Source organism: Zonotrichia albicollis, chromosome 19, assembly GCF_047830755.1.
Source record: "Zonotrichia albicollis isolate bZonAlb1 chromosome 19, bZonAlb1.hap1, whole genome shotgun sequence".
Taxonomy (NCBI): domain Eukaryota; kingdom Metazoa; phylum Chordata; class Aves; order Passeriformes; family Passerellidae; genus Zonotrichia; species Zonotrichia albicollis.
The window spans coordinates 7,424,506-7,437,711 of record NC_133837.1 but is presented as its reverse complement, the minus strand read 5'-3'; the positions used below and the strand labels follow the sequence as shown (position 1 = coordinate 7,437,711).

General features: G+C 46.5%; 1 protein-coding gene across 3 annotated transcripts in view; it reads right to left on the bottom strand.

The window, feature by feature from the left end:
- Positions 1–13,206, bottom strand: part of MAP2K4 (mitogen-activated protein kinase kinase 4) — a 63,972-nt gene that overhangs the window by 16,239 nt on the left and 34,527 nt on the right. For all 3 annotated transcript variants that reach the window (XM_074555340.1, XM_074555338.1, XM_074555339.1), the window contains 2 exons: positions 10,046–10,220; positions 651–770 (listed from right to left, as the gene is read on the bottom strand). In XM_074555340.1, the coding sequence (XP_074411441.1) occupies positions 651–770; positions 10,046–10,220 (295 nt within the window). The remainder of the gene's footprint in view (positions 1–650; positions 771–10,045; positions 10,221–13,206) is intronic.

The window sequence follows — 13,206 nt, the reverse complement described above, 5'->3', positions numbered from 1 at the left end:
ATTGGAAAGGAAGGATTATTATGCTGATTTTAGAGAATGAGATTTAAAGCCAGAGGAGTGACCTGGCAAAATTACAGAGGCAGACTCTCTAGAAGCAGGAATTAAATATTCACACACAGTTTTGGGTTTTACCTACAACACTGACCTCTCTCTAAATGTTTTCCAGTAAAACCCCACAAGACTGCACAGGCTGCTATGCCTAATAATCCCCAAGGACCACCTGCACCCCTTAGGTCTCTGTTTTCCTCCTTCCCTTGAGGAGAGGGACTGGATTTGTGCTGAAGTAATGGAAAACAGGCAAGGCCTCCATGTCAGTCCCCCTGCACTGTGGCAGTTTCAACAACAGAGCAATTACAGGAGCAGGGATAATCCAACCCTGCCGAGGAGATACAGGAGGAAGGAGAAGCAGCAGTCAGGTTTCAACATTCATCTTCTCCAAAACTCCTGTTGCAAAGGGACCAAACGCTTGCTCAGAAGTGTCCAGACACCTGGGTCTCCTGGCTAAACACCCCTGAGTGAAAGTGGAGAACCAAGAAACTTAACTTAAATCAATTTTTTCCTCCTTAGCACGAATTTAAAATGACAAAGGGGAAAAAAACCAAGGTAAAACCCAAACTCTGCTACTAGTGAAGCAAGTTTGGGGTGCCCACCTCTCTGAAGAGTGCGCCATAAAACTGAACAATGTAAGGGCAGTCACTGCTTCTCATCACCACATCAAGGTCCATCAGAAGCTGCTTCTGCTCCTTCTCATCCACTGTCGACCGAATTCTCTGAAAGAGGAAGAGTGGCAGAGACTTCATCACTTCCATGCCATTACTGCACCCTCAGCCCTGCTGCTGGAGACAAGTGACCAGGACCCCAAAGCCAAGCATGCTCAAAAACACTCTGGGGAATCAAGCAGTGCTCTCAAATAAGAAATGTAACTGAACACTTCTAAAGCTGTTTAATCAGACTGTAAAGCCCTCGGTCCTCACATAAGCATCAACACTTTCAGATGAAATGTCAGGAAGAAATTAAAGAGCTCAAATTTCATTGAAAACTACAGCAAAATACCACATCCAGGCTTTCATTTCAAAACAAATTCCCACACAGTTCTTAGCCATGTTGGAAGGGGCTTGAGGACTGGTTTGAAATTTAACCAAGGAACATTATGTTTAAAATGTCTAAGAAGCCAAAAAATCTCCTTCCACAGCCTCCACCATGGCTGGGGAGAAGGGACTGCCACATAACCCAGGGAACATATTTCTCTGGTAATGTTAATGATGGGCAGCAGTCCTCTGAGCTCTTCTCATAAAACTAACAATCCTTTACCTAGTACTGGCTGAGGGAACATCAACACTGTATAAAAGAGTTTATATAGACACATACCCAATGTGTATATAGAGATATATATGTATACACACACACTATACTTTGTATATACACTATATATTATGAAAAGTTTCATTTGGGCTTGAAACAACAATGCACATTTGAAAACAGAAAACTGTCCATTTTCAAATTGGTTAAATGAAGGATGGAGATGACCATACAGTTTTTCATGTGATTTTACAGATATATTTAACATCCTGCACTAATTAATACTTTCTCTGAATCACAAGTGAGGAAATCGTGATCCTGAAGCTGTGACTCATGTTTAAAAACCATTAAAAAAACCCAGAAAAAATATCTGGCAAGAAGTCCAAAGCAACAGAGGTAGCCAGGATCATCCACAGGGACAAAAACTACATGGCTACCCAAGAAAGAAAAATTATTCAAACTTGTGGAAAAAATCTGCAAGATATAGCACCCATTTCATCAATACTATGGCCCTGTGGGCAACTGCTGGTGGCATCAGGACCACACACATCAGCCAGCCCAGGCCAGGTGAATGAAGGTACTTTCAAGGTTGGCCATTTATATAGCACCATAGGTGAAACAGTGCACCATTATGTACTTTAGAACTTATTTTCTGATGACCCATACAAAACAAGGACAGTATCAACACTGTAATTTTCCTTACCTGTGGTGTATCCTGGTATTTAACCACTTGTTCTTAATGTTCTAGTACCTCTAGTTTGGTCTAGACCAGTAAATAGCATGTTTATATTGCCCTTTTCCCATCCTGTGAATTCTAGAGTTCCTGGGGACCTGTCAGGAGACTTGTCCAGCACCCACAGTCCACAATATCCATGATGTGCTGAGCACGTGGGGTTCTGTGCCACCAACAGAGCAAGAACGGGCCAGGAATGGAACTGAAGCACTTCACCTCCAGGTCACTGGTTCAGGTCTGTGTCACAAGCTCAGCCAGCCACTGGCTGCTCCCTGCTCTTGTGCCCTCACTGTACAAAGCTCTGCAATCCCCCCAGAGGCTGAAGGCCAAGCAGAGTGAATGTTTCTCTCCAAGTGACACACCAGCAGCACTGTGTGAAATGGAAATGCCATAAAGCCACTGGTGTGACCTCCACAGAAGGTCATGGATGCCAAAGCCACCACGGTGAGACATATGACCAATAGCTCAGCCTCTCACTGAGACATGACCCACACTGAAAATGTGTGGGTCATCTCCGGTGAGGAACGAGGAGCTTTTCTTCATATCATAACTTGTGTTCTCCTTCTGTGCCCACTCCATGTCTGTCTCCAAAAAGCCTCTTTCCTGGTCATCTGAGAGCTGTCCCAGCCCTGCTCTGCAATCCCCTTGCACCTGCACAATCCTGTCACAGCCAGCCCCACAGCATCCTCCTCAAACTCCACCTCTTCACCTGAAAGCATCTCCTCCCACCTCTGACATTCCTCCTCTGCTGCCACTTCTCCAGCACTGCAAACCATGTGAAATACACACTGTATGGTGGAGGTGATTTTAATGGCACTCCAGAACACCAAACCCAAACACTCCTCTTCTCAAACACGAGCTCCCCAGCAGGAAAGGGCTGGCAGAGCATCCAGAGCACAGACAGTGGGTCAGCTACAGGGCAGAGGACAGCTTGAGAAGCCAACGTGGACACTACAACAAATACTGCTGCAGGGAGTGAAAGGAATGCTGTGATACAAGATTGGGATGTCTCAGAGCAGTGCTGGAGACTGGCAAAGTCAAGAGAAAGGAGAACTCTGAGGAACAGCATGCAGAACAGCACACAGACAGGGTCAGGCCAGGCTGCACAGGGTGGCCCTGCTCAGCTGAGTGTGCCAGGGAGCCTGCTGCAGCCCAGCACTCCCAGTTCAGCAGCAAAACAGGGAAGAGAGGAGAGCCAACAGCAGACAGTACCCAAACAGCACCTGAACCATGAGAGCCTGCTTCCTAAACCCCAGGCATGGTGCAAAGCTCTGCAGCTGCTCCCACAGACACAATCCCCAAGAACAGGGGACATGGCAGGGGAGGAAGACACAGGGTGAGGCAGCTCCTTGAGGGCAGCATTTCAGACAGGGATGGACAGGGCTGACTTCACCTCAGGCCTTACAGATCTCAGCCCAGTCACCTTCCTGGCAGCCACTGATAAGTCACTGCTAAGTGACCCTACAGCCAAACAAGCCACAGATAGAAAAAGGGGGATTTGTAGTAGAAGCTTATGGAGTTTCCTTTTTAACAATTCCTTGTTGGCCTCCAATTTAAACTGTATCAAATCCTCTTAGGAGAAATTCTCCAGCCCTTTTTATTCAAGCACAGGTTAGGACAAAGCCTTCTAGGAAGAAGCAGCCATGGTCTGAGTAGCATCAACAGCAAAAGCACAGTCTGTGCTGTGGGTTGTGCCACTCTGACACCTAAAACCAGGCAGATTCCAGAAACCTGACCCAAAACAGAAGAGACATCATCCAGCCCAATATGCACACAGAAAGGCTCAGGTGCAGCATGAAGTGACTGGTTGAAAAAAAAAATAGAAAAAAAAAAGGAAAAGAAAAAAAAAAGCTGTAAACACCAAACTGAAACTCAACTCCTTGAGCTGTGAGAGAAACCAGAACTGCTCTGAGCATGGGACTCATCCTCAGGTGAAAGTTAGCACAGCAGTGCCTGGCAGTGCCATGGGGGAAGTGTCCTTCCATGGGATGGCAGGATTTGGGACAACAAACCAGCAGCAAAAAGAGAGTTTGCCCAGTCACTGCTGAGGATGGGAATATTTATCTCCCCATCTGAAACACTGAAGTAGATCACAACCAGCTTCTCACCTCCTGTGATGAGGCTAACTCTCTCTTACCATTCTTTTCCAGCTCTTACTCATCCACTCCCCTCCTACAGCAGGACTGGGAACACTGGTTTCCCCAACTCTCAGCCAGCAGACCTAAACAAATGACTAAAACAGACAATTCTGAACGTGTCACTCAATTGTGTGAAGAATTACAATAAGGGTTTGGCAATAAAACCCCAAGACTTCTCTTTAGAAGTCATATGGACATGGAAAGAACAGAGAAATTTGCCCCTGGATGGAGCTAAATATACTAATGTATCATTCTGATGGGCCTTTATGGGCTATCAGGCATCCAGGAAAGGATGGAGGGACCATGGAGGCATAAATAAATGTTACATTTCTGCTCTCAGTGGCATTTGATGTTTAGCAACCTCCTTCTGCTGTGAGACTGCCATGGAGAAACCTGAGAAAGTCAGACAGGAACTTCTGGTTTAAAGCTGTGGATGAGAGAACAAGCCCTGACTACCAAATGATGTACAAGAGACACTGTGCTCAGAACACCAAACAGCTCCATGGCCTGCTGGCCTCCCCAGGAAAAACAGGGATCCTTCATGGGCTCATGGGTTGGACACTTCCAATTACCCAACTGATCTTGAAAATGCCTCTGATTTCCTTAGGAAAAGTTTAGGGAACAAGTAGAACATGTCAAAAATATTGTTAAACTAAAGAGAAAACAGTGACTGTAGAGGACGCTGACTGTACCTGGAGGCTGGACTAGGCAATATTGCAGAGGGTTGTAGCCAGGCTGTATCCTCAGCCAGGCTGAGGATATTCAAAGATACAGAAAATTCTCACCTACAGATGAAAATCACTTTCTTTTGAGGTGGGGGAAAATTGAACACTGTGGACAAAACCATCCTCTTCTCCGGCTGGGTTACTCTACCATCTGTAACCATTTCTGACAGAAAAATAATTCAATTAAAAAGAAGTGTAAGATGATTCCATGGGGCCATGATAAGAAGCCTGATGGCCAACCAAAGCACAAACCACTCCACTCATCTCTTAGTGATGTATTTCCCAGCCAGCTGAACTGGTTGAAACAAAACTGGGAGAAGCTGCTGGTGGTGAACCCCAGATGTCTGAGGTGTTCCCTGCTGCAGGGCAGAAGAGGTGAGGAGCAGGTGAAGATCTCCTGCCTGAGCCTGAGGCTCAGACATCACTGCCAGGAACACCAGATGCTCAGGACACGACTGCTGTGTTTAGGCTCCTGACCTGCACAGGAGCCACCCAACACATCAAAGGCTGACTGGTTTAAATATGTTCTTATTTCTTTTAAGAACTTTTCAAACAAGCAGCTTTCCAGGCCTCCAGAGGCACTGTGAAGTACCCTGGCTAACAGAACCCACACCATGTACAGCATTTCAGTACAAAGCAGAGCATCCTGCTCTAAGTGGAGCAATGCTCCCCAACTTTCATTCCAATTTGGGCTATTTTTTTACTAAATTAATATTCCAGGGATCTTTTAAAGCATCCTTTTTGTGTGAACTATCACCAGGACCAGAAGGAAACCTCAGGCTAGAAATGACAACCCCTAGCAGCTGGGTGAGTTTCCCAAGAAAACATTTCCTCCAAATAAATGGGGCTTCTCCATGTGCCTCTAATTTGTGGTACTCTCACAGAACAAGAGGCACAGTCCCTGGAGCAGCTGGGACAACACTTTGTGGTGATGCTGGAGGCAAATACAAAAAGGGCTGGAGAACTGCAGATACTGTGGGGCCTCTCAGACAGAACCAGGACAGCACTGGAGCAGATCCTGAGGAGGAACCGGAGATCTCTGCACAGTGGGAAGCCCAGGACAATGGTCACAAGTCACTTATGGACTGCCACAGACTGGGAAAAACCAGACCAACACAATAACAAGAAACCAGAAGCAAAATCAAAGGATAGTGGGTAAAACTGGAAGCCTGACCAGGCAAGATCACAGAGAGCTGGTGCAGCAGACACACACCAGCCAGGAAAAGATATTTCTCCCAGGAAAATGAGGAGCCAGGAAGAGAAACCTGACAAGGTGAGGATTCAGCATACAAACTGGCCTTGCATTTACTGGTTTGCATAGCCAGATCTGGCACTGGACAAAACTGGGCTGTTCTCTTTCCCACCTGGAAAAGTCTTGACCTCATATGCCAAAAAAATCCCTAAGAAAATGAAAAGGGTATTTCCAGTAACAGGAAGACTGTGATGGCAGTTGACCCAGAGTAAAAAGGGGCATCTCCAGAAAGATCTGAAAGGAAGTGATCTAAAGAATGAAAGGACTGGTTTCTATTTGGAAATAAAAATTTAGATGATTAGGAGAACATAATGCAACTTTTTCTAGGGGAAAAAATGAGAAAGGCTTGAACATAAATCCTCTTTAGTTGGATCTCTCTTTGTTTCATCCTCTCCCCCTCCTCCTGATAGCTCTAGGAAGCAGCTCTCTATGGCAGAAAACAAAAGGGGTGCACAAACAATTGAGGTGGCAGCAACAGGAGGACCAGATCCCTGCTCCTGCAGCCCACTCCAGCCTGTTCCCAAAGAGGTACAGAATGTCTTTTTGTAATTAAAACAAGTATTCACAGAGAATGACCACGGCTAAAGGAGAGGGAGAAGCAGGACAGGGCACAAGAGCTCATCATCATCATCCCAGCCATGCTCCATCTGCTGAAGCTTTGCTGCAGCAGTTTTAGCCAGTGACACAACAAAGCTCATTTCAGGCTCATTTTCCTCCTCTTCTACTGACTCTGGAGCACAGATTAAAAGCCTGACTCACCCAGGGCCTGGCAGCCCTGCCCATTCCAGGAGACTCTTTAAAGGTACCAGGATTGCATCTGCCAGGACAGAAATTACAACCATCAGCACGGGCTGATTGTCCAAAAGGAGTTACAGGGAAAAATGAACGAAAACAGTGTCTACACCTGCAGATCTCGAGTTATTTTGCTGATATTTCAGCCCTCAGGAACAGGAGCCCATGTGCCCTGTGACACTGAACTTTCCCAAGCAGGGGAAAGCTTGGGAAGCTTCAAGGAACTGTTCCTTAAGAAAAGGCAGGACAGGCTACAAAAAGCAAGAAAAAAGAGCTGGGAAGAGGGTTTTTCGATATGCTCTGGCAGCCACAGCCTTTGAGGGGAGCAGGATGAGTGACCAGAGGTGCCCAGCTGGCCTGGCACAGCAGGAGCTGCCTTCAGCCAGAGGAAGACTCCAGCCAGAGGAAATGAGCAATGTTTCAAGCTCCACACTTGCAGAACAAGGAGGATTTGAATCTCCCTGTGGTAGAATAGGGTGACAAGCCTGGTCATGGTAGCTTCAAGCAGGACACAGCCCTTCCAGAAGTGGGGTAGGAATTTCCTGACTGCACTGGGAATTTGCAGCAACAGTAGTGGAAATTTGGGGAGTGGTGGAGAAGGATGGAGGAGAAGTTGGGACAGGCCCCTGTACCAATTTTCTCTGCATCTGGTGAGCAGTACAGAACAGCTAACTTTTGGCTTGCAGCTTCCATAAAGCTGTTTCCTTGGGCTGAATGTCCTTCCAAGGATGCTTGGCCTGCTGCACTGGTGCTGCTCTTGGGGAAGCACAGGAATGACAGCAACCAAATAACCAGACACTGGCTGCACCACCCAGCTCTAAGGGGACCCTGTCACCTGCCCCCAGCACAGTGCCACACCTCAGAGCTGCACCTGCCACAGAGATCATAGCAAGGCCTCACTAAACTGACACATTTTCACAAAGCACAACTTCCCTTCTCAAACTTCTCTTTCAGAAGAGCTTTATGCTGAAGGAGAACACATGGCTGAAGGCAACAGCTCCACAGTGAAGAGACCACAAAGCTTGAGAGAAGGAGAGAGCAGGAGGGGGACAGTCCCCAGCATGGGCAGATGAAGACAGAGAAAAGAAAATCTGAGGAGTGTGGGATGAACTGGTCACTAGGCCAAGCTCAGCCCCATCCTGAAACCTCATCTCCAAGAACTGCACCATCCAGTCTGGGGAATTGCTGCTGCTGCTGCCTTGGAGGCCTCATTGACTGTTCCACCCACTGATCTTCCTTTGCTCAATTTTGTGTTTTCTCCCTGCTGGGACAAACAGAACAGTTGCTTACCACTACTGTTGCAGAAATGATGCTGTTGCCCAAACCCTCCAACCTTTCTTCCCCAGCTTGAAAGAAACAGGGTCAGAGAAAAGAAGGTGGCACAAGCCCAGCCAATAACTTTAACATTTCACAGTTTAGTCACTGTAAATAAATCAGATTTACTTGTTTAAAAGTGAGCCCTGAAGCCCAGAACCCCGAGGCTCAGAACACACCTCATCCCTTGGGAAAGCCAGCTCAACATTCTGCACTGTGCCATCTCCAGCCATGTGCTTCAAGGACACAGAACTGGTGCCTTCTGCCTCCCACAGGGCTGTACCTGCACCAGGGGCCCTCAAACAAGGCTCACCTAGGGTGCTGAAAAGCCCTTGTGCAAACAGTGTGGGACAAGAGAAGCCCTGTGCCAGCAGACACAGCTTCTCCATGACACGAGGTAATCCAACAAAGTCCTTCTCCACGTGGCTGTAGCCACTGCAGAGCTCCAGGGAACAGCGACTCTGCCCTAGGGGTTCACACCCTCAGCAAAACTACAGCTACCCAGGCCACACACCCTGAGTCTGAGAGGATGGAGCTGTCCAGGAATCATTTCACTACAGCAACGTTTTTCAACCTGTCACCTGCAAACTACACCCGTGAGTTCTGCCAAAGGCAACTGAAAGAAACCAGCATTTAGCTGCAGACAACCTCTGGCTCCACTGGAGACTTTCAGGGATTCAAACCCAGCTTGAAACAGCACTGCATGGTGATCAAAAACACTCAAGAGACCTAAGCAGTGATGCCAGCACTGTGAGAAAGTCAGTATTTACTGGAGCAGATCAAGGGATGAGGGTTACTCCAGTAACCTGACACACCAGAGACAGGTAGGAATTACATTCAGAGCAGCTGGGGCTGAGATATGTCTGCTTGGCATGTGAGACCAGGAGGGGCAAATGTCTCCAGATTCCAGGGAATATTCTGAAGAAGACAGAGAGTAGAAAAGACAGCAACACAGACTCCTACATAGCTCAATTCTGCTTTCTCCTGGGAGCCATAAGAGCACTTACAGTTAATATCATCAACAGAGTTAAAGATAGATGTCATTAGCAACCTGCAGTGAGCAAAGGAAAGGACCAGAGAGACAGAGAACAGCTGCTGCCACCTCCATGGACAAGCAGCTCCTCAAAGATGCCCAGTGAGCAGCACTGCTGTGGCAAGACAGGCAAATATTGCCCAGCTGGGAGAGGAGGCTGCTCCTGGTTCTAAGGCGAGTTTTGGGGTAGCATAAAGTAGAAAATGAACAGTCAAGAAACCTGCTAGACTTTCCACCTCCAGGACAGTCTGACATGGTGAGCACAAAGCAGACACTCCATCACACATCAGCAAGAGCACAACATTCCCTAGAGGACATCCACTCCATTCCAGCTCCTCCTGGCGAGGCCACACCACATGCTGACATAAGCAGCTAATTTTAAGCCATTACCTTATTTCACAAAAGACACAAGAAGCTATGAGATGTCAAGCTGTGCCTACCACCAGCCTAGGCTGTACCTGAACCAGTGACCCAGAGGTGAAAGGCCCGTGCCCCATCATCAGTCTCCAGAGACGTGTGATCCCCTCAGAACAGCAGGCTCCTGATAGACATTTTGAAAAGGGCACAGCAATTATGAGAACTTCACAAATCACCTGAAAACATGCCCATTATACACTGTATTTTCAGCAAACAGCAGCCTTTATACCAGAAATAAATAGAACAGAGCAGTAGATGGGTGCTAGATGGAAGAACCTTAATTCTCCATCACACTGCATCCCAATGGACTAAAGTACAAATGTAAGGATGGGCATCACCTACTTTAACTGCCATAATTTGCCCACTTGGTTTGTGGACCATTTTGTTGACAGAACCATAAGCGCCTCGTCCAATTTCTCCAAGGTCTTTCAAGTCCTCTGCTGTAAAATCCCAATGTTGCTCAGGGGAAATCTTCAATTTTCCTGATGATTCAATGCTGTGTGTTCTCAGTCTCTCTCTGTCAAAAATATTGGGAAGCAATTTTTCCACATTTTAAATAGTCTTTAAATGTCTCTTTTCAGCACTTGATTAAACATTAGAAGAGAGGGGTTCACAAAGCTACAGCAACAATCTGACTCCACAGAGGATTTTTGGTTGGGGTGGGGGTGGAGGGGTGAGGGAAAATGTTAAATCAAAAATGACATACACTTGCCCACAGCTTCAATTAAGGATAAGTTTCTCCAGCTGCAGCATAAAATTCAATATGTCTCATAGAGTCACTCTAAGCACTCATTTACACAGTTCTTTCTGCTTTGCACAAAATTCATCAGGGTGTGAGCAGGATCTGGTAACATGCAGCACCAAGAGCCTGAAGAGCACTCCCAGCCCATCTCCCCAAAGCTCCTGCTGCTCTACACCACCACAGCCCAGCACCTGCCTCCCTTCCAGCGGGGATTCCATCAATACAGGCAAAGCTCTTCTGGGTGAACCAGTGAGACTTTAGGAAACATTTACCCTTATTGGAAAACTCCAATTAAAAAAGAAAATAACCCCAAACCCCCAAAATCCAATACATATAGATAATAATTTAATTTATCCAAAGCTAAATAAAGAGCCAATAATTTGTAAAAACCAAAACAAGTTCTTTGTGACATATGAAAACAAAATCTGCCTATTCAGGTGTTTCTTCACCAAGAACTTAAATTAACTTTCTCAAGCACACCCTGTCCCTACTGAAGCCACCAGGATTTGCTAAGGAGCAGATGAATGTCCAAAATTTGTGAACAGAAGAGTTCAAAGGTGCCCCCCAATGGCTCATTCACATGCAACAATGCTACCATTGAATTAGCAGGAAATGCACAAGTATTTGCAACACTTTTCATCTTAAAATGCCATGCAAAATTTCAGTTTTTTTCATTACTTAATTAGCTGATTCACACATCTTGAGTCATAAAGTAAGCCAAAAGCCCACATTTTCCATTTTCAAGATGCATTAAGAGCAATGCAGACAGCTCCCACTGCAGGGCACACTGATCTCACATTCTGAAGCACACAAATCCTTGCGACCCCCCTGTCACAGGAGAGATCTATCAAACCCAGTGGATATTTGATCCAGCCCCCACTTTCCTGGCCAGGGAGCAGAACACACATGGAGGATTCCACCAAACACATGGAGCTTATTGAGTTTATCAGCCGAGGAATAAACAGGTCACGGCTGATTCCACGCTGATAAATGCCACATTGGTCACCAGCAGCTGCAAACATCACCCAGCTGGGGACCCAACCATGGCAGGGTTTTATTGGGATCCCAGGTTTTGAGAGGGCAAAAGGCCAACTGACTGGAGCAGCTACAGCTCAAATGGCTTCCTCTGCTGCACTTTGGGTTGGCAGCTGCACGTCCTGAACCCTGGAGCTGTTTGGTGAAAGCATTTGGGAGCAGCTCCTCTCCCCACTGCTGGGCTGTGTCTGCTGTGGTGTTTCCTGCTCTCTAACCTGCCCAGCCTGAGATTTCCATCTTCTGTTCCCTACAGTGCCCCTACACTGCATTTAGAAATGATTTTGGGAGCTACAACACAGCACAGGTGGGATGGATGCCATCTCAGGGCTTCTGTGCACAACAAACCCTGCATTCCATGGGGTTCTCCCAGAAAATTGCTCACTAAAAAGCAAGGAATGAAAAAAGCAGCAAAATTCCAAAAAAGAAAAGAACAGAGGAAATAAGAAATGGAAAAAAAAATGTAAAGAAACATGACCTCCACATGTGCCAAGTGTCTCACTGACAGCTTCTGTTGGGAGCTCCTGACTGGTTTCTGTCTAACAGCTCCACCATCCTGTTCTGTCAGTGCCATACAAACAGCTCTTGTTTTTGGGAGGAAGGGAGGTGAGAAGCACCATGCCAAGGAAGCACAGACAAATGGGCATTTCCTGCTTCACCTCCTGCCAGCTGGTGAGCATGAAGGAGCAGGATATTTGGGAGGTAAACGGCAGAGAGGTGAAATACTGAGTTCCCACAGACAGAGCTCCCTTTTCAGCTCTTGTTTGAAAATAATATTCCCTATCAAAGTTCTCATGGAGTGAAAAATTTAAACACTGAGGCAATTTATTCAAATAAGCAATTAAACCATTTTCCCTCTGTTTTTCAGGGTAGGAAACTTTGCTTTTCTGACCCTACCCCAGAAGAGAAAGGGAATTGGAATTAATTATTTCCCTGTCACACAAGCAGCCTGTGTGTCCCCAGCTGTGGTGTGAAAGCAGATCTGGGCCATTGTTCCACAGCTGCAGGGAAGAAGGTGGGAGCTGGGGAATTTCCCTTCTCACCAGGGCTGCACCAGGGGCTCTGCTGCTCTCCAGGGCTTTGCATCCAGACAGACCAAGACCATCCACCCCCAAAGCCTCCCCTCCTGGAGCTTGGCTTCATTTCCATTATGTATTTATGATGCCATCTGCCTTGTCTCGCAGCCACAGCTCCTGCTTAGCTCTTCTCAAATACCCAGGGAAATGGTCAAATAACCAAATTACCAGTCTGACAGAGTGACAGATACTTGAATAGAAGTTTTGGTCATTTAGCTGATTTGCCAGATGCAAGCAGGGCAGTTTTCCTTTAGGTAGCATGGCCCACCTCAAGAGTCGTAACTGGAATGCAATAATTGCTTTTAATGTCAAAAAAATCACACTTATAAGAAATTTTTCAGTGTAAATCAAAATCCCAAAGGATTACCATGCCAAAAATGCAAATCTAGAACACAGACTCTCTGCACTGATCTAAATTGGGAATTTTTGAGTGAGGCAATAAAAACTAAACTACCAATGCAGGACATCTTTCTGTTTGTACTGCTGCAGATGTATGAGCACATAAATCCATAGGGTGGATGTGCCTCCAAATGCAAAAAAGCCTGCCTAAACCCTGTACTACATCCTGGTGCTCTGGATACTACAGCAGCCTGCTTCAGGGAACAGCAGGACAACCACACAGCCCAGGCTCTAGTGAAGGTAAAAAGAAGTTA